At 39.9% G+C, this 20211-nt stretch overlaps 1 protein-coding gene across 2 annotated transcripts; it reads right to left on the bottom strand.

Moving 5' to 3' along the window:
- Nucleotides 1-442: 442 nt before the first annotated feature.
- On the bottom strand, nt 443-19039 carry CCDC82 (coiled-coil domain containing 82). Of its 2 annotated transcripts, none has more exons than XM_069015000.1 (8): nt 18850-19039; nt 18090-18648; nt 17402-17633; nt 16145-16237; nt 13999-14123; nt 13238-13408; nt 6850-7035; nt 443-6290 (listed from the first exon to the last, which is right to left on the bottom strand). In XM_069015000.1, the coding sequence occupies exons 2-8, from the start codon at nt 18639-18641 to the stop codon at nt 6225-6227; spliced, it is 1425 nt and encodes a 474-aa protein (XP_068871101.1). In that variant the 5' UTR covers nt 18642-18648; nt 18850-19039; the 3' UTR covers nt 443-6224. The 2 variants fall into 2 exon arrangements, with proteins under 2 accessions (XP_068871101.1, XP_068871093.1); XM_069014992.1 differs by having other exon boundaries at nt 18777-18940.
- Nucleotides 19040-20211: the final 1172 nt, after the last annotated feature.

Below are 20211 nucleotides of genomic sequence, written 5' to 3'. Positions count from 1 at the left end.
CATTAGACATATGGGAAATATAAAAGCCCCCACTTTAATGACCCCCATCTCCTTCATGCGGCAACAAACATGAGGGTTTGTTGCAACATGTGCATTTCCGGGTTCTGGCTTGGTGAGCACCAGCCAGAACCTCCAGCACGTTCAGATCCATGTTTGTCTCAGCAAATGCTTTGAAACTTTGCTGAGGGATAAGGGCTCGGGGAGAGGGTTTGGGGTTGTGCTGCTTTCAGAGGAAGGCATTATTGCTAGCAGGAAAAAGAGATTTTTGTTGTTGTTGTTTAACCTTGAACAACTGAGGAAGAGTGGGTTATTATTTGATACGTAACAGTAGCTTGCATCTGTTGAGAACAATAGGTTGGCACAGCTGGAAAATAAAATGAAATTATAATGTTTGTAAAATAGTAGACAATGTTACCTTTGCTTCAGGCCTTACTTGGGCTTTTATTTGTTCTTTACAGCTCAGATGTCATTGCTGTTTAAGGGGGTCAGTCACAGAACACACGTGCAACAGTAACACACAAATCTAATGGAGAATAAGCAAGAGAGTTTTAAATGACGGCTTGGCTGGGGTTTTCAAAGTGGCTGTGGGAATATGAAATCCATGGTGCTGCTCCGGAAGCTACCGAGACAGCTGGAGGAATTCTCTCTCTCGCCGTCTTACAAGATTTTGTAGAACTCAGAGAGTGATCCTTTCAAACAAAGATTTTTTAAATTTTAACTTGAGACGTTTAAGATTCGCTTTTTGCCAAGCAGCATCTCGAGAGTTCGGTTTGTGGTTTGATCTCTCCCTTTCGAGGCGAGAGGCAGCCGGCTGCGGAGCTGCGCTGCGAGTCCCGCTCGCTCAATCCGCAGCAAATGCTGCCCCTGGTGTTGCCGAGTACAAAATACCCCACAGCCATCCCTCGGCTTTCCAAGTTTTGTTCAGAAGATCCTGGCGAATGTCACCAACCCCTGGATATTGCCATCAGTTTTGGACTGGTTGGTTGTCAATTTTCTTAAAAGCAAACGGTTCTTAACACGTTGTAACATCCCTTGCGATTAGTGGCATTCTAGTAAACACACTCAGGACAAAGCAACTAACATAATAGATCCTGAACAATTAATTACTTTTTTCCTTCTGTTGACACTGATTTGTGACCTTTTTACCTGACGCTGTAATCTCACATGAACTGTCATGCTTGAGCATTTTTTCTGTGTGAATTCTCTACTGCTGTCGAAGCTCTGGGTTTCCCAAACCAGCAGCCCCCTCCAGATGAGCAAAGCACTTATTTGTGCTGGGTTCACAGCCAGGAATTCTCACCATAGACATCCCATCGTGCTAGTAACTTTCCAAAAATGGAACAAAAAGACTGTGCTGAACCTGTGCCGCCTAAAATCTTGAGTGCATGCTTCAATCTCGGCACATGCCTTGTTCATCTGTGTTTAGAAATCACATATCAAATTGCTTCTAAGTTATATTAACTCCACTGGAACGGCACATGCTTAATATCAATCCTGCGGAGGACTTTCTGAACTCGGAGCTTTGAATTTTCAGCCATTTCCATTATTTGCTTTTCAGTGAGGGTTCTTCGTTGTTTTTATTTCCTGGGGTACTCCCAGCTAGGCAGGCTCATGTATGATGCTGCTCACCGGGCAAATTGTTTAACTTTGAAGTAGAGTCTGACTGCACCTGAGTCAGTTTTCTCATCCTTAAATTTTGGGCACAAGGTGCATGAAATTGCTGCTCTGTTTAAACTGTAAAGTAAGCAATCGTGAACAGAGCATTTCTGGATTTTTTTAAACTAAGACTAATTAATACAAGGAAACTGTGTTTACATCTTATTTAATAAACAATAGGGGAAGAAACCCCGAACAACCCCATGTCATCACTTACTACCTAGACAACTACCAAAATTCACATCAACTATTCAGGAGAGTCACTGAAGGGGTTATAATCCGGTTCTTTTAACATAATTTCACATATTTCTCATATTATTCCATGGCTGGTAGATCATACTTTTTTACATTCTTTTGCCTAATCTCTAAATTCAGATTAGAAATTGGTTTCTTTCTTCTCAAAGCAGAATCAGAGAGGCAACTTTTTAAAGTCTACTTTGTGCGTGCTGGATATTTCTCTTGGAATGGTATTGTATTTGCAAGTGTTTGTGTAGCACACATGTACACTAGCCCACTCTGTTTATCCAGATAGACTTAAAAAAGGATAAAACTAGAAGTCTTTATTTATCCAAATAAATGTACACTAGAGGAGTTAAGCATGGGAATTGCCTGTAATTGCCTGCTGAAGCGCTAAAAATAGCTGCTTTTTGGAAACAGGAGAAGCCTTCACTGTTGAAAAAGTGACAGTAACAGCTATCTACTATTAGCAAACAACTTTCTTTCCAAAAACTGAAGGACACGGGGAAAAAAATTGTTTCTTTTCATACTCCACTGCAAGACGTGGACAGAATATAGAGCAAAAAGTATCTCCTGTCCCACAAGTACATTGTGTTAGTAAGCCTGATCCTGTGCATAAATACCTTGTGTGAACTTCATCAGTATCACCATCTCCAGTTAGAGAACTTAAACTAGAGCAGATTATCAAAACATTACAGGAACTAAAGTAATTCCCAAGTATGATCATTAATCACCCGTGCAAAGTCTAATCGCATACTGAGCTCTCTTCATTGTTCCATTAAGACAGGTACTTTATCTTAATTAGAGCTACTGCTTCAAAAATTAACACTAAAACCAATTTAAAATATCCTACTGGAACAAACATTTTATTCTCTCACCTCCTAACTCCACTCAAGTTCTTTGATGTGGAAAAAAAAGCATGAAAGACTGGTCAGATTTCTAACTACTCCCATCGTTAGATATTTGCACTTTTTTTCCTGCTAGAAGTACTTTTACTGATTATTTCTATATATAGAAAGTCTCAGGGGTAAGTCTTCTTTGTGCTTCATGCTGTACTAGCATTTGCAGACAGACCTGGAAAATTTGATCTAAATTTTTACATATTTACTCTTCTAAACCATTTTTTTACTTCCTGTGGTGAAGACAAATGTAAATGTGATGTAATGACACTTCACATTTGCTGTCTTGTAGAAACACATCAGGTAGAACAACAGCCACAAAAAATATTATCACTTCCTCCCATCTCAGTGAGGGGAATATCAGAGTTTAAGAGACACAATACACACAAGAACATCACATCAGCTCCTGCCAAATCAAATAGCTGCTTCTTACTAAAACAGAAATCAGTGATGTCAATTTAAGGCATTTTCTCAGTCCCACTGGTAATACCACAGACAAGATTAGTAAACCTATGGAAGCACCTTCTACCAGGAAATTCCATCAGGATACTTTTGTATCCCTGTTAGCAACAGAAAAAACAATGATCTGGAAAAAAAATGCCTGCAGGAACAAGAAGTAGATAGCACACCCTTTTCAGGTGCATGAAGAGGAGGTGAGAAACAAGGTCTGTGATATCAAAAAATGAGTAAAACTAGTAATTCAACAATGTGACCGTTTCAATTTTCAATCAAACTGCATGCATTATTGAAATATTACTTGTAATCAGCAAGCCAGAATTTCACAAACTTATTCTTTACTTTGGTAGTGAACAGTTTAAATGCAGCAAAATGACAGATCAACCATTCATTTTGACAACAAAACTTTTAAGCAAAAATCATAGTCTTGAGAGTTTTCAGAAAATTTGTATGGTAGCAAAAACTAGGACCACTCAGGAAGGCTCTACGGGGCTGTACTCCATTACATAGTACAGAACTAATTTCAGAATGGCTTTCCTTTGTGAGAATAAAGTTACACCAAATGTATGTTATGTTCTAGAGAAGCAAACCAACCCATAGAGATTTTGTTAACAGAAAGAAGTGAGGTATCAAGGAGGATTATTTTAACTAAAAGGGATAAATTCAAGATGGATTCCTGAGTACTTTTAAATTGATGGGTGGGTTCCCACCAATATTCTCAGAACAGAGATGAGGGAGGAAAAGGAATAGAGAAGAAAACCTTCAGCTTTGGTAACCAGGGAGATAGATATATAAACCAGACATATAAACCTCAAAATTTTATGTGTCTCAATCTTCAATGTAAGTTTTCTTGAGAGAAAGTCTCAATATGTTTACCAGGAATTTTCATCTTGGTTTTGTATACCTTGTATCTGTACGTGGTACAAAGGAGTACTGATGCTACTAACTCACCCTAATAGCATTTGAAACATTGCTGGATTTCAAGTCCTTAAAAAAGTAAAAGCAGTTCATTTCTCACAATGAATGTTGGAAAAGGGGTAGTGAATGATAAATCTAAAGTACAGCCTCTATGTAAAAAAGCCAGCAGATGTTCCTTGTTAAGCAATACACCTGGCAGCAGCTGCCTACCCAATCAGCATATCTGTTCCCAGTAAAGTGGCAAAATGAATGTGGGGATTTCTTATGGACAAATCTTTGAGAAATCAAGTTTCATTAGTTTTGCTGCTGACAGAGTAACCTGTTAAAAGGGTTCAGAGTGTTAACAGTATCTTTTACTAAGTTGATCAGCCACAAAAGACTAATAGAGTATGTGCATACAGCAAGATGTAGGAACAGTTCCTAATGGGATTCAAAACCCTGTGCCCTGCACTTTATCTTAGGCTATATCTGATTCTTTTTATATGCAGCCCAAAATACAGGGACAGAAACACTGAAAAATTTGGGTTGGAAGGGACAGGATCATAATGGCCAGGGATATCTTCCAGCAGACCAGAGTTTCTCAGAGCCCCAGCCTGACCTAACCTTAACACCCTTCCAGGGATGGGGCATCCTCACCTTCTCTAGGCAACCTGTGCTAGTGCCTCACCAACCTCACAGTAAAGAATTTCTTCCCTATGTCAATCTATACCTACCTTATTTGAGTTTAAAACTTGCTGGCCTGTCACCACAGGCCTTGGTAGAAAGTCCCTCTCTATCTTCCTTGTAGGCCCCCTTTAATTACTTAAAGGCTGAAATAAGGTCTCCAGAGCCTTCCCTTCTCCAGACTGAACAACTCCAACTCTCTCAGCCTATCTACAGCCAGCCCTCTGATCAATTTAGTGACCCGCCTCTGGACTCGCTCCAGCAGATCCAGTCTTTCCTGTCCCAGGACCCTAGAGCTGGATGCAGCACTCCAGGTACGGTTTCATAAGAGCAGAGGGGCAGAATCACCTCCCTCATGCTGGCCACACTGCTTTGGATGCAGCCCAGGACACTGCTGGCTTTCGGGGCTGCAAGTGCACATTTACAGTTCGTGTCCAATTTTTCAGAATGGACAGTACCATACTTAACCCTTCTTAAATCCATGAAAATCTACTCTTGATTTGGGTTTAATGAAATTCTTGTAAGCTACGCATCCTGTTTCTGACTAACTCCTACTTTCTGTTAAGTTACACTGGAAGAATTCTTGCTTATCTTGCATGGGCATATTAATCCATTCTCTTAGGACTGCAGTTACTCCAAGTTGCTGCCATTATGTTTGCACAATGTAACTTGATGTTTAAAATCTCAGTAAATTGCCCCAGCTGCTTATCAGAGACAGCAATGTGGGCCCATGTGTTCATTTAGATGGCTAAGCCAGACTCAGTCTGTATGACGCCTATACTGTGACTCATCACCTACTTTCTCAAGAGAGGAATGACTACTGTGCTGGAAATGTAGTCAGGACTGCAGAATATTTCCTCTGTTGCCTTGCAACTGTCTATACTGATTCCTCAAAGGAGAAATAGATCTTTGCATTTGGGTCCTGTTTGTTGTAACTATCATTCTAACTGACTGGACTTACTTGCATATAATGAGCAATAAGGAAGGTAAGATGCAAGTCCTAAGTTGTTGTGCAACAAAGCCTTACCTTTCCAAATATACCCACTTCAAAAGATCTCAGCATCTCCTATGTTCCCTACAATGCAGCTCAATATAAATAGGTGGAAGTTTTATTTCAGAAGTAAATAGATAATGAACTGATATTTCTAACAGTAGGAAACTAAAGTGGTTAATGCAGTAAAACTGGAAGGACTGATTTGGTAAAACTTTGATTTTGTATTGATACAGATGAGAAAAAAAAGATACAGCACATTATCAAACAGTAGTTTAAAGGCATATGAATTTAGATGCAACAGCCTACATAGAAATCTCAAAGTCCAGGCAGAGATAAAGTGCATGCAGATGAAGTAGGCCATTCACATTTTTAAGATGTCTTTCAAAGAGCTATATAACCTCTTAATCAATTTTCTCTTCTTGAAAATTGTCTGCATCTTCCATGTAATCTTCCAGATCATTGTATCTCTGTGAATGAAATAAAATTAGTATAATTTATCAATATTCAATAACTGTATTATGTAAAGACTGCTTTTTCTTGTTCAACACATGACCAAGCATGTCAATAACAATTTAGAAGCTATATCTAAAAGCATACTACATGCAATTGTACTACAAACTGTCTTAAAATAGTTCATGAAGTGGTTCTGCATAATTCAAAGTACTTCAGTGTAAACAGAATCCTAAAATATTCTTGCTGTGCCTCATGTACATCTTTCCCATCTTTCTAAGTTACAGCTCAAGTTTGTTGTGTTGCTGCTTTCAAATGGAACAGGGACCTGCCCACCACAGCCCAGAGATCATGCAGCTGTCAAAAAGCTTCATGTCAAAAGCTGATGCAAACTCTGTATGAGCACAGCAGCACAGCACTGTTTGAAACGTTGGGTCAGCAGAAATGGGGGAATGGTTGAGCTGAGTTGTGTTATTGATGGCCGGTAATTCAGAACTGATCCATTAAATCAGACATTTTATCTGAACTTAACTTTTATCTGCTTGGAAAAGGATACAGGAAATAACCCAGTCATACCTCCTGAATCCACCCACTCTCTTCTAAGTGGCTGAAATGCCGCTCTACAGTGTCTTTGACTGGTTCATCCTCAACACCATCCAGTTCAGCAACAGAGCTGCAACCCATGTACAACTTGTACTTGAAGTGCTTCAAGTTGTGATAAACTCTTGTACGATTTGCACACACCACGCCAACCTTCAAAACCTAGGCCAGAACGAACAAATCATTCTCTCTGACAGAACTATGGTTATCTTTACAATACACAGAATTGGTGAGCTAATCTAGTAAGATTTAACCAGTCAGTCCAGGAAATTTTTTTGAATAATGAAATAAACAGAATGACACTAAGTGCTTAAAATTAGCACACACCCATGTAGTTTTCACAGCTACAGCACAAGGATTTTTGAGCAAGCAGGCAGACAGCAAGTCCAAGCAATGGCAGCTTATCAGTGCAGTCTTCTTGCAAACACAGTCTTGTTTGTAACAGATTATACCTTTCCTATCTCATTGTGGAACTTTGTTACAAAATCACTTATACTTTAGACAACCATCATATTGTGAAAGCAGAGGAAGAGGAATTATTTGTTTACTTTTGCTTACTATGTAAGTACTTCCTAGGTAGATGAAATACCAATTTTAACATTTTGTAGACTGAAAAATATTCAATATTTCTTCAAGAAAGATATATAAACACATATGCTTCAAAGCATCTACTTAATAAATGGAGAGGTTGAATTTCAAAAAAATTAAATCTGAACTCGAAGTTTTACACAATACAAATGTTAATCTGCAACTGTCTGGAAGGAATAGCTAAACCGTAATGCTGCAGAAAATAAAGCCTCTGCATCTCCCAGTTATTACCAGTTTTACTTCCACGATTTCCAGGCAGAAAAGATGGAACTGTCTTACTTCACAGTTTTCTTTACAGCAGTATTTATAGACAAACAAATGGTAAATGTGCCTGTTACTACATGATCAGAGCATGGATTAGAATAGATCTGTTATAATCTATCAGCACTACCATGAAAATACTGAGTAATATATTGGTTACAAGAACCTTTGGCTATCCTAAGTGTTCACTAAGAGTATGTGACATTGGAGGTGCAAGGAGGGAACAAGACTCAACTTTCACCTGTGTTTAAGCACATCCTACATTTCACAAGGGTGTGTTTTGCTCCACGTCTACCACAACAGTACTTCCAATAGATACAATGGCAAGTCAGAAGAAGATTCTATCCTCTGTAAATGACCCACAGGTGTACTGATTGCTACTCCAACCCATGGAGACAAAGCCTATCAGGTAAGAAATCTACATCTGCCTGGCTTTTGGAAGTCAGGTTTTCTAAAAAGCAACATAAATAATACACGTGTAAAGTAACTGATTTAGTTTTTCTGAAAAAACAAACAAACAAACAAACCCTCATCAACTTATCCTCCAAGGACAGCATTGTTTTGGACTGATGACTTGTCACACCTCTGTATAACAAGTATGTAAATGGCTGAAGTTCTCTGCATTGGTAATGCAAGCTGCAACTGTATTGCTGTTTTAGATTACACACACACACACACACACATATATATGTGTAAGAATCAACCAAATTTTAAGTTGCAAAATTACTTCTTCTGAGCCACAACAGTGCTACCTTTTATTTCTAATGATCTGAATACTCTCAAATTACAAGAAAGTTAAGTTTTAATTAGTGCTTACAACCCACATTTTCAGGGAGCTTTTCTGAATGCATGACCAAATTTGCATCTGTGAGCAGTTCCCTATCGCGGCCGGGTTGGGGTCTGTGGCTCAGGCCCAGGCAGCCGTGCCCGCTGCAGAGAGAGCGACCCACAAGGGACAGTCTGCCAGAGGTCTGCGGCCGTCCCTCGGCCGCCAGGGATGCCTCTGCAGAAAGGCTGCCTGTCTCACAGGCTGTCAGCCCTTCAGTGATTCAGCAAGAGTGATTTCAGCTCTTGTTCTGCGAGGCAAACCCCAGGCTGGACCAGGAGGAGAGACGAGAGGCTCGTAGAGCAGTTCCACGTGAGGCAGCTTTATTAGCCCGCACCCCGCGAAGGGGAGGCCAGGGACGAGCTCTCCGGTCTCACAAAGGCAGAGGGCTAGATCTTATAGGGGTACAGGGGTGGGTGTGAGAGGGTAGAAGCCAATGGGTTACAAGGAATCTACATAGGGTCTCCCAGAGGATCATGGTTCTTGTTTTCTCTCACCCTCACCGAAGAGAGCTGCCTTCTCCAAGGGAATTCTGCTGGGAGGTTGTGCAATCTCCTTATCAACAGGCCTCCCTCCAGGGCAGGGGCTGGGCATACCCCACAGTTCCCCAAAACACCTGACCTACTTGTGCAATCTAGCACTAGCTCTTATCTGCTGACAATGACAATAACAGAAAAGTGTACTTACAAAGATTAAACAAAATTTCTATGTATTAGTTATGTATTTTCTTAACTATATGAATATATCTCGATTCCTTAAATATATTAACCAGCAGCTCAGTGGATATCACCAGGCATAATATCAGTTAAGTCAAAAGAGACACACTTACTTAAAAGAACTTTTGACCTGATCTACAGTAAATGGTTATTAACTGAAATGTTAAACATTTTGAGGTAAAAAATGCCTATATTTTAATTCTCTACTGATCATGTACATGTTGTACCTATACACAGCTCCATTTTCTAGTATCCCCCAAACTGAAAAACTAAGGCTTGTGTTTGGTGGTGCAGGTGCTTCTGAAGTGCAAGATCTACCAACCAATGCTGAGCCTTGATTAATTCACATTTCCAAAAGCACCATTTCAAATACTGCAGCAATGAAGAACTGAGCTCCAACGTTTCGTAGAGCATTGCACAACTTTTCAAGTATCCCAAGCAATCCCAAGCAATGAGGTGTGGCATTTGGAGCATTATATGATATAAAATAAGAGATACCATCTTGCATCAAACTGATGGCCCATTTTTTCCCCCTGTGACAACAGCTAGCAGGAGACATTTAGGAAGTTAGTGTAAGATCCAGCACAAACATTAGAATGATCGTAAGATTACCACACATTTTCTGGCAGTCAAGAGTTCGTCTGTCTCATCCCAACTATCATGTTCCATAGTGTGAAAGAACCTTCCCCAAGAACCTGTCTAATCCATTTTGGGACCCAATACTATTTTTCCCTTCCAAAATATCCTGTGGCAGTGAGTTTCATAGCTTATTTATGTGCGAGGTGGAGAAATGCCAAAGGCAAATAGCTAAATATCGTATAAATGTAACTATGTATTGTGTTTTTAAGCAAGAAAGATAGTCTAAAAATACAATGCTATTTCAGAATGCAGCTTTGGAAAGAATCTCAGTACTGTACTTTAATTTTTTCCCCTCACAGTTCTCAGTCCCTCTGTGTTAATGCTTAACTTATCTACTCAAACTGGCCCTATCAGCCAAAGTTGTGTTAAATCGCTTTGTATGGAATGTAGCAGCATGGTTGGACAATAGCACAACACGTAGTGACTGAATCCATGTCCTCTAAGCATGTTTATAAACAGAACACCATGACTGAGAGTAGGGAACAGTTTATAATCCAGGTTACATATGGAGCAAGGAAGTGTGGGGGACACCTATCTCTAAACCTTGCGATTCTCCCTGACTGTGTGGAAATGAGAATTGGCACCTACACAGTGAACAATCACTGCAAGCCTAAGCAAAACTGCAACAGCTGTTTCTCCTCTCTTTCTACTGGCAAAGCAGAATACTTCAGAGATGAGAGAAAAGGAAAGTTTTATGCAGAAGAAGGAGGTTGGAGGTCTGGTTTTGTTCTCTTCACATCCACTTTTCTCGTGTATTTTCAAACAAATCTATAGAAAGTAGTCCAACTATGTGTTTCCGTTCAATTTGGTCTGTCAGTGCTGAACTGCCTTCTCTATCAGTCAATTAAGTTTGTGAAATTGCAGTTTTATGTAGCTCTGTGAGCCTCTTTTTCTTTTGTATTTTTTTTCTAAATTGGCAGGACAAGTTGATCAATGCATTGCCAGCAGAGTGTTAAAGACAACTTGAGAATAGTACTTTTAGCAGTCTAAATTGCAGGTCACCATAAGAACACAAATGTTGCATTACAAGATACTATCAAAAATGACTGGTAAGTGCTCAGTTACTCTCTCCCCTGGGTCTGTTTAACAGCCACTGAGCTATACTGAGCAGGCACATAGGAGACATGTCCCCAGATGCTGGGGTACACAGGGTAAAAAAGCTCTCATTCTGTACTGCTAAGCAGAAGAGGACAAAACTGAACTAGCAAGTGAGTTCAATATTCTGTAGGATATTTCAAGTTTTTTCCAAAGTGAAAAATAAACAATACTTTATGCAGGACAACATTTGGTCAGCAGTGAGGGAATTGCTACTGTTATTTCCACAGTTAAGTTGGAAGTTAAGTAAAGATTAAATGCTGCTAGTTCACTAATTATTTCTGGTTAGGTAAGGCACACACTTCCCATGAAAAACAGAGTATTTTTAAATCAGTGATCTGTACGTAAGGAAGAACGACTGTACGACAGACTGCAGTATCAGCACTGGGATGACTGCAGAGGACTTAACTGTTTTCCTGTAATAAACAGGATTAAAAGGGGAAAAGCATTGCTAGAAAAGCCTAGCTTTCTTGACTATCATGCACATATATACTTTTCAAAACAGAGTATCAGCAACTGCTGCTTAGAAGGGTCCGTAACGTAAGAAAAACTCTGGCAAGATTTTTAAGCTCCTGCATTACATGGATATGTGTATGATAACAAAATGATAATCACAGCGACACCTCTCAAATTTGTAAGTTAAAGAATTTGCAAACATCCAAACAATACAGGCTTGAGGTTCAGTAAGGTATACTCCCTGTTTGACAAGGGCTTCACTTTACTTTTACATAAGAAATCCTATTACACCTCGTTACCAAATATACTGAAAAAACTCCTTGTTCTGAAACTTTTTTTATTTTCAACAAATACTGTGAGGCACTTCAGCTGTATTCAAAAATTCTTTTACACTCACAAATAAAATACCATCTGTGTCTCCTGAAAGAGAAGAAAGGCAGAACTTGGATCTCAGATTGGTAAATAACTGTAGCAATATTTTAGTCTTGACAAATCGTGTGCTTTGAATTTATCATAAAAAGTCATGAATTGCATTACTGAAGGTCATATGCATACCTAATCCTAACAATTATGTGTAGCTGTAAATTTGAAGGGAAGATCTGTAAATATTAGAAACGCTCAGGCTTAAGACTCAAGGTTTTCAAAAGGCTCAGCTGTGAAATAAAATTATATTAGGCTATTATTAAACTATTTTAGGTGACTGCTCAAGCCACCTAAAATGACTGCCTAATGCAACGTTATGTAACAACACGAAAGATGCCTTTTACTCAAAAAAAAAAAAAATTTAATCCAAAATGTTCTAGAAGGGACAACTGAGGGACAAACAGATGCAAGCCTACTTAAATGGAAGTGTTCTCTAGTTTGGACAAGTAGTTCTGATAATGCGGTAATGGGGAAAAGGCTCTAACAAAATGCATTGATGTAGGTAGGAACAACTCTTCTTGAAAGGAGATCAGCAACTTCAAGTGTCAATGCATCTGAGATGCCAAGATACTTTGTCCTGAGTGAATAGCTAGGTGGCAAGTAGCAGATGTGGGAAAAAACCTGAAGAATGAAGCAATAAATTCTGACTAGGTTGCACTTGGACTGTTAGGATGACCATTGCACTGTTTCACTCAGTGTCTGAACCTAAAGCGAACAAGAGCTGTTGGAGTGCACGTGGACCCTCCAAGTGCTAGAGGCAGAGCAGGCACAGAATTAGCAAACCTAGTGACCCAATGCAGAACAAACTTTACTTGCAACAAAACAGAAAACACAATGGCGATGATTGTCCATCATACAGAAGTTACTTTTACAATGTTTCTGAGAGCTAATCAAAGCAAGATTCTTGCTGGGAAAGTCTTAAGGGCACTATAGGCACACAAAGGTAAAGGGCTTTTTCATTAAGGGGTAACAGCACACGGGTCATTGTGATGCAAGCAAAACCAAAGGTCATAGAAAAACATTTGATTTATTTTCTTGATAAAAGTTGGATTTATTTGAGGATAATTTTCATTACCTGTTACCCAACATATAAGAAAGGGGGAAGGGGAGAGGCAGGCAGAGGGGAATGCCTCCATTCATGTTTTCAAGTTTTATAGGAACTTCCTTCATAATTATGAAGCTAAATCCAAGTCTATACTCCTCCAAATCATTCCTCATATTTAAAAATTAATAGGGCTTAGACATGGAAAAACAACAGCCTAACACTTGCATCTAGAATTATAGACATTAGATGTGTTGATAAGTGATTTTCTGCAATACTACATAAAGCTTAAAAATCAGAGTGCTGGTTTGAAATTACCTGTTTATCATCTGACATGAAGTCATCCACTTCCAAAGTTTTACTATTATAAAGCCTTCCAGAGAGCAACACATTGAACTTACAACACCGCTTCATTTCACAGGCCTGACAAGACATATTTTTTGTATCTTTCAAGCTTATGCGAACATCTGGGTAACAATCCACACGCTCCTGAAAAACAGATTCCAAATAACATTAAAGAATCACTGTAAACTGAACAGTGCCTCCAACAGGCTGCTGAGTACTCTGTACTCACACACAATTAGTCCAAGAGAAATGAAAGAGATTCAAATCTCCGTTATTAGTGATTATTAGATCATCACACCTATCACACTAATACCCTTCTAGTAATATACATACAGTGACTAATTATACTGACTTAATTTTTTGTAGTAATAATAGTAGTAGAAGGTTCATGATGAACATACTGTTTACCTTTCTGTGGGAGGAGGAAAAATTTTTGTTATACCATTTAGCAAGTGACAAAAAAATCCTCAAAAGTCATCTGCTGAAGTCAGCAGGAGACACATTCAGGTAGCTGAGAACAGATTCTGTTCTGCTACCTGAATGTTTCTCCGGTTATAAACACGTAAAATATTTCTGATATTTATATAAGCATCAAAACAAATTATGTAAGTTAAAGAACAATAGTTTCTATTAAAAAGTATATATAATTATAGTGATTGTTGTACCTTTACAGAGACTTACAGCATTAAAATGATTTGGAGGCCATTTCAGCATTTAAAGTGGAATCTACACACCTTGTATCGATCTTTCCAGCGACTTCTACAGATTAGGTTCTCAAGACGTGGCTGAATGAAGCGGTCGTCCAAATAATGAAGTGAGAGCAGCATATCCTGTGCATATTTCTTCTGTCTTGTTCCATCTGTTCAGTGAGAATCATTACTAATTTGCTGAGCACCCTATGTTGTACGAGTTTCTTTAGAAAAAATTTTCAAGAACATTATGCTTCTTCATACTAAGAACTATGAATGATTTTACTAAACTATTATTCAATACATTTGCTACTGTTATCCATAAAAGTGATCCATGCAATCCATGCATCTTGATAAAGGGATATATTTTATAATTTTAAAAAGGGTACATACATAAACTCTACAATCAAGTGAAAAGCTCTCATCCCAAATTGAGATCCATTCACTCAGTTCCATTTAAAAGAATGGAAAAGGAGGAAGCATGTGGAGGAATGTCTTACTTTTTGACCAATCTGTTTAATTTGTTCATAATGTAAAAGGGAAGTGGTTGGAATCCATGAAAACAAACTCCTCTGAGCTACTTCAGAGCAGAAATTTTGACAACTCTCTTTGTCACTTATGAAAGAGCACAGAGAAACTGACCTTTACTTCAGCAGCACCAGTCAGATGCCTTAAGTTAGACAGCATAAGTACTTCCAAATACTTACTCAAGCAAAATAAATAAAACAGCACAAGCATGTGTAAACTACCACTATTTCACTACTGTTTCCCAAATACATACTGGACTCCAGGAATTAAATAGGTCTTCCCTAGATGCAGGGCAATGCACACTGTCCTGGAACTTCAGTGTGTACAGATATAAAACTTAGTTCAGCTACCTTCCCATGTCTTCTAGCAAAGCTGTTATCCAAAAAAAGCAGAGCTGAGAAGGACCACTGGCTATCTAGCTTTCTACATAAAAGTAGTTGTCATTATAGCCACCATAATTGCAATTAACTGTTTGTCCATATTCACTTTACACACACATCTGCAGTATGAGATTGAAGAGGCTGTGCTAGACCACAAAACAAAATCCCTCCCAATAAAAAGTGTGAACTCCAATACTATAGTAGCTGCTCTTGAGTCAAAACTAATGAAGAGATTCACTTCCATTAACTTGGAACAATCCGTTCTATGTTATAAAAATACATTTTTGTAATGCTAGGCTATGTTCATACAAGGTTCACGTACAACCTCCAGCTCACCTGCAGAGCTCATTTACTTCCAGTAACTCGGCAGTAAGTTGTTACATTTTATAGAGCAGATGCCATTTGAACCAGAAGGAAGCTATTACAACATCAATCTGACAGTGTTTACTTATTACTTTTCATAAGCTTGTTTTTACTTGTTGAAACAAACCAAACCAAACACCTGAAAGAACTAGCAGTGGTAGAAGAAAGACATTTTCAGCTCCAAGAGTATACAGCCTTTATTCTGAAGTCTGTGGGATACTTCAGTTTCTCCATTCCCTCTCAGTTAGATGACACTAAAACCTCCACTCTTTGGCACTTTACTGACTCCTTCCACAATCTGACACTGAGTCCTCTCCTTAATCCCTTCTTTACAGTGCTTATGAAACTATGTGTGAGGTTGTCATTCAGCCCCACCAGGCCAAATGCAAAAAAGTACTTCCTCAGAAAGAATAAGACAAGTACTGACTGCAGCTGAAGTTTATTTATCCGAAATGTTAAAAAAAAAGAAAGGAAAAAAAAAAATCTCATATCGAATCACCTCCGTAACTAAAATAATTTATTATCTATCAAATTCCTGAGAAAAAAAGCTGCAAAGCACAAGAGACTTTAACAAACCACCTGACCTTGCAATGTTTTCATTGAGATACCTGCTTCAAAATGAATTTGGTTTTCATGCTGGAAAGGTTACTAATTATTAGTAACACAAAAACACATTCCTACATCTCAAGAAGGCATTTTAAGCCTTCTGTGCTTAAGATTTAAGTCTACACATTTTTCCAACATTACTGTATCATTTTCAGATAAGAGTTCCCTCTGCACTCCCCCATCAAAGTTAGACAGCAGGAAAACCTCAGGACCCTCATTTCTATACTCTAATCAGGAGAAACACCTTTCCCTAGAATAAATGGCTTTGTACAACTTTGAATGAATTATTACATTATTTAATGCAATTTACTTACCATATAATGAGCTCAGAAAAGTGTCATCAATTGCATTTATGAGGAAAGCCTTTACTATTCTTTTGAAGTGTACATAATGATCACAGCGAGATACTGGGAAGAAAGCAATACAACCAAAATTTACCAAAAGAAGGGGGGAAAAAAAAAGTAAGCCATTTTAGAAGTCCTGTAAGAATTCTTTTCCTCCAGTATTGTAAATTTAAAGTTTTAAAGTTATTTAAATATAGAATTAGAAATAATTTCAATGTACAACATCCACACTCCTAGGATTTTGCCTTTAAATTGTGCTTCTCATCCCAATGATCTTGCAGAATTTTAGCACCCTAAAGACACGTGCTTAAAGCAAGAAGAGTCCACAGTAAGAACTACAAACACTAAGAGAAGTGAATAATTTGTTCTATGAACAGCAGAAAATAATGTAAATCAGAGAAAGCCAGGCTTATGTTGTGGTCATGGGTTTTTTGCTTGCATTTTGTTTGTCTTGTTAATTTTTTTTCTTTCTTTCAAATACAGTTCTGCTGAGGTCTTCACTGGGGAAAAAAATACCACAAATGCTTGTGACTACCTACACTAGCACTGACTGTGCAGTCATACATACCTACTTCTGAACAACAAAATATGGAATAACTCGCATAAAGTTCTGCTTCAAATCTCTCTGCTCCATCCAGAAACTGGTTTTCATAAAAGAAAACTTGAAGAGTTTTCTTGCTCTATGTAATTTGGCTGAGATTGGCCAATGAAGTCAGAAACCCCTCCAGACTTCTGGTCCCAAGTCTTACCACCACAGAATAAAAATACATTAAAAAAACCCCAAAAAACCAACCGAATAAAAAATCAAAAAAACAAAATCCCAAGACGCAAACTCATGGCAAGCACAGAATCTGGACAGATTAACATAGCTGCTTTTAGCATAAACCACAAGATCGTAGGATGGAGGATGATGCTTTCAGGTCTCCACAGGAATGAATGCATCATAGGCAGCCTACTTCATCCTAAATCAGACCAACTTAAAAAAAATTTGTGCAATAAGGTTGCCCTTCCTCCCCCCAGCTTACACCCTCTCTTTAGTTAGATACCAAAAGACTGTAAAAGTTTACTGTGGAAATCAGAATGCTTTCACAATAAATTGAAGCCTTTTAGGTATATGCTTTTAACTATCATATCCTATTCCTTAGCATTTGTATTCAGCCCGTGAATTTTTATTACAGTACTATGAGCAAGTTATACATAAAAAATTATCACTAATTCTGATCTTACACTGTGGGATGTACTGTGCCAGCAGCTCGCTGTTTGATGGATTTGGCTGCTTTTGATGTGGCTGATTTTCACTCTTCACGTGCTCTGTGTTGTTGTCATCATCATCGTCATCTTCCTCTTCCTCTACTATAAAATCTTTCATGCTGCCACTGTCAGTTTCACTACCTTCTGACGGTGTGAGGGGCAACTGACAGAGTGGTTCCTCTTCTATTTCTGCTTCACTATTAGAATCCTAATTAAATTTTTAAAAGTACTTCAAACACGAGAATTTTCAGCATTTGCACTGACAAAATACTACATACACCAGCTAAGATTTTTGACCATCTAATAACACCATTTGCTCAATTAACAGGAAAGCATGCATTTCCAAAAAAATACATCATTCTGTACGAGATGACAACTACTTTCAGCTTTAAATTAGCTATTTCCATGTACCTCTCTTCAGTCTGCTTCTAAGAATTAAGCTGAGATCTCCAAGATACTTCAGCAGGTATTCTGCTTCCTGATAAAAATAATTTGATAGATTTTCAGAAGTCTATCTCGTTATCTAGTTAATGTGACTATTAAAACATTACAGAACTACTCATTTGTCATGCATTCCAACCCAAAAACCCACTGATTTGTATCGCTTAACTCTTCCTCACATTAAATATTTTCTCCAATTAAATTTTAAAGATAAAACCCAGACCTCACAATTTGCACTGCTGCAGGATCTCCGAGCTGCGCTTTGTCTTGCAAGTTCTTTCAATTTTGCAAGCACTTGCTGTTTCCTGTTAGTAGAAACATTCTCTGTAGGGCATGTTTTATCAGGCTGCTGTTTTTCAGAACTCTCATCGTCATCTATTAGACAGCGGCGTTTGGCAGAAACCTTTCTAACAAGTATGTCACTGTCCTCACTTTCATCGCTGTCATACATGACAGACGTGCTCGACCTCTTACGCTTCGCAGGCACAACGCACTCATCGTCACCATCTTCTGGTACTTCCCCACTGTGGCCTTTCTCCTCCTGGTCTGAAAGGCTGATCTCCACAGCCGTTTGGTCTTTTTCATCTATTTCACTTTCTGATGTGGTAGACTCTTCCATCTCCTCAGAGGTTGCTGAGGATTCGTCATTGCTGTCCAGCAGTATGAGCTCCCTTCTAGTGCGTCTCCAATCGACTCGGGATTTGGATGACGGCAGTTCTGTCTCTGCTGTCTTACTTCTTGTTTCGTATCTTTTGACAGCTGGTTTTATCTCCATCGGAAGGCTGCAGCAACACACCAAAATACAAACCGGTAGAACAAAGCACTTATTACATCGTGCCATTCAACGGGGAGAAAAAAAGAATACATGAGCATACGTATTTTGCTCCATACGCTTATGATTTAGCAGTACCGTTAAGAGACAGACGCGGAAACCAGCACCAAACAGAACTCAGCACGCACAGTAACTTCTCGAGAGGCTACACCTTACTCCAGACACGCAGAAGCGCCCGCGCCCAGCGTGGCTGAACTCAAGGAATGAGGTCTGAGGCACCGCTACCGCTCCCACCGCCGCCTCCCGAGACCGCGCGGCTCCAGGGCCGTTGTGGGCCCGTTCCGTTCCGTTCCGTTCCGTTCCGGGACACGCCGCTTCGCGCCCCACTGTCACTGTCACTGTCACCGCCCGCCGCCGCTTCCGCCCGCCGCTTCCCGCCGCGCCGCCTCAGCCGCCGAGCGCGGGCTCCCGCCCCTCCACCGCCCCGCGCATCCCGATTGGCCGCCGCGCCTGCCACTCATCCCGCCGCGATGTTTACGGAAGTGCTGTCACGGCGCGGTGGGGGTCGGGAGGTGGGTTGTGTTTGAGTTGGCGCGCAGTGGTTCCCGAATGGTCGCAGGTTCGAGTCCCGCCTCGGCGCCCTCCGGCGCCTCACCCGGAGGTTTCGGGCAGCGCAGTCGTGTGGTAGTTTAGTTCTTTGTGCCCGTCCTAGGTGCATTCCCGAAAAAAGTCTGCGTGGGCTTGTGGGGTACGGCACCTCCTCAGCAGGGCTGGCAGGGCCCGCCGCTGGTCTGAGGCGCCCCGGCCGCAGCAGCTTCCACAGCAGCCCTGGGAGGAAACCCCGGGTTTGTGAGGGGTGGCTGAGGGAGCTGGGGGTGTTTAACCTGGAGAAAAGGAGGCTCGGGGGGCCTTATCGTTCTCGACTACTGCCTGAAAGGAGGGCGCAGCAAGGATAGGACAAGAGGAAATGGCCTCGAGTTGCGCCGGGGGAGGTTTAGGTCGTACATCAGGAAAAAATTTCTTCCCTGAAAGGATAGTCAAGCACTGGAACAGGCTGCTCAGGGAAGTCCTGGAGTCATCGTCCTTGGAAACATTCAGAAGACGTGTGGATATAGCACCTGAGGATAGGTTTTAGCGGTGAACAGTGTTGGTGCTGGGTCGGGGGTGGGGCTTGATGACCTTAAAGGTCTTTTCCAGCCTTAACGATTCTATGATTCTGTGAATAATGAGCTTCTGCTGGTTTTCTGCATAAAGCACCTTTGACTAGGATGCTGGATTCTGTTCAGAGCTAATAAACTTACAGATAGATGCATTTTAATAACAAGATTCATGTCTTAAATTTTCTCTGCTTTGCTTGGTCTGTGGCAGAAAGCTGCTGTTACCTTGGAACTCATTCTGCTGACATATTTTTGTACTGCTTTAACAAGATCTTGTAATTGCTTCCATATATTTCTTTATAAATAGCTGCTAACAAAACCACAAGGAGAGGAAATCCTGGAAAGGAAGGACAGTTATTTCTCATCTTATTTGCATAATGAATTTGATATGGTGAAGAGGTGTGCACAGGTGGGTG

The sequence above is a fragment of the Aphelocoma coerulescens genome, chromosome 1 (assembly GCF_041296385.1).
Source record: "Aphelocoma coerulescens isolate FSJ_1873_10779 chromosome 1, UR_Acoe_1.0, whole genome shotgun sequence".
Classification (NCBI taxonomy): domain Eukaryota; kingdom Metazoa; phylum Chordata; class Aves; order Passeriformes; family Corvidae; genus Aphelocoma; species Aphelocoma coerulescens.
The sequence above is the reverse complement of the archived record's forward strand: the minus strand, read 5'-3'. Positions and strand labels throughout refer to the sequence as shown.

Coding starts and splice junctions, on each gene's coding strand:
- CCDC82 (XM_069015000.1), bottom strand. CDS start 18,641: ATGGAGATAAAACCAGCTGTCAAAAGATACGAAACAAGAAGTAAGACA. Junction 17,634..18,089: donor GCAGCAGTGCAAATTGTGAG/GTCTGGGTTTTA, acceptor AAATTTAATTAG/GATTCTAATAGTGAAGCAGA. Junction 14,124..16,144: donor TTTTCTGAGCTCATTATATG/GTAAGTAAATTG, acceptor CTCACTGAACAG/ATGGAACAAGACAGAAGAAA.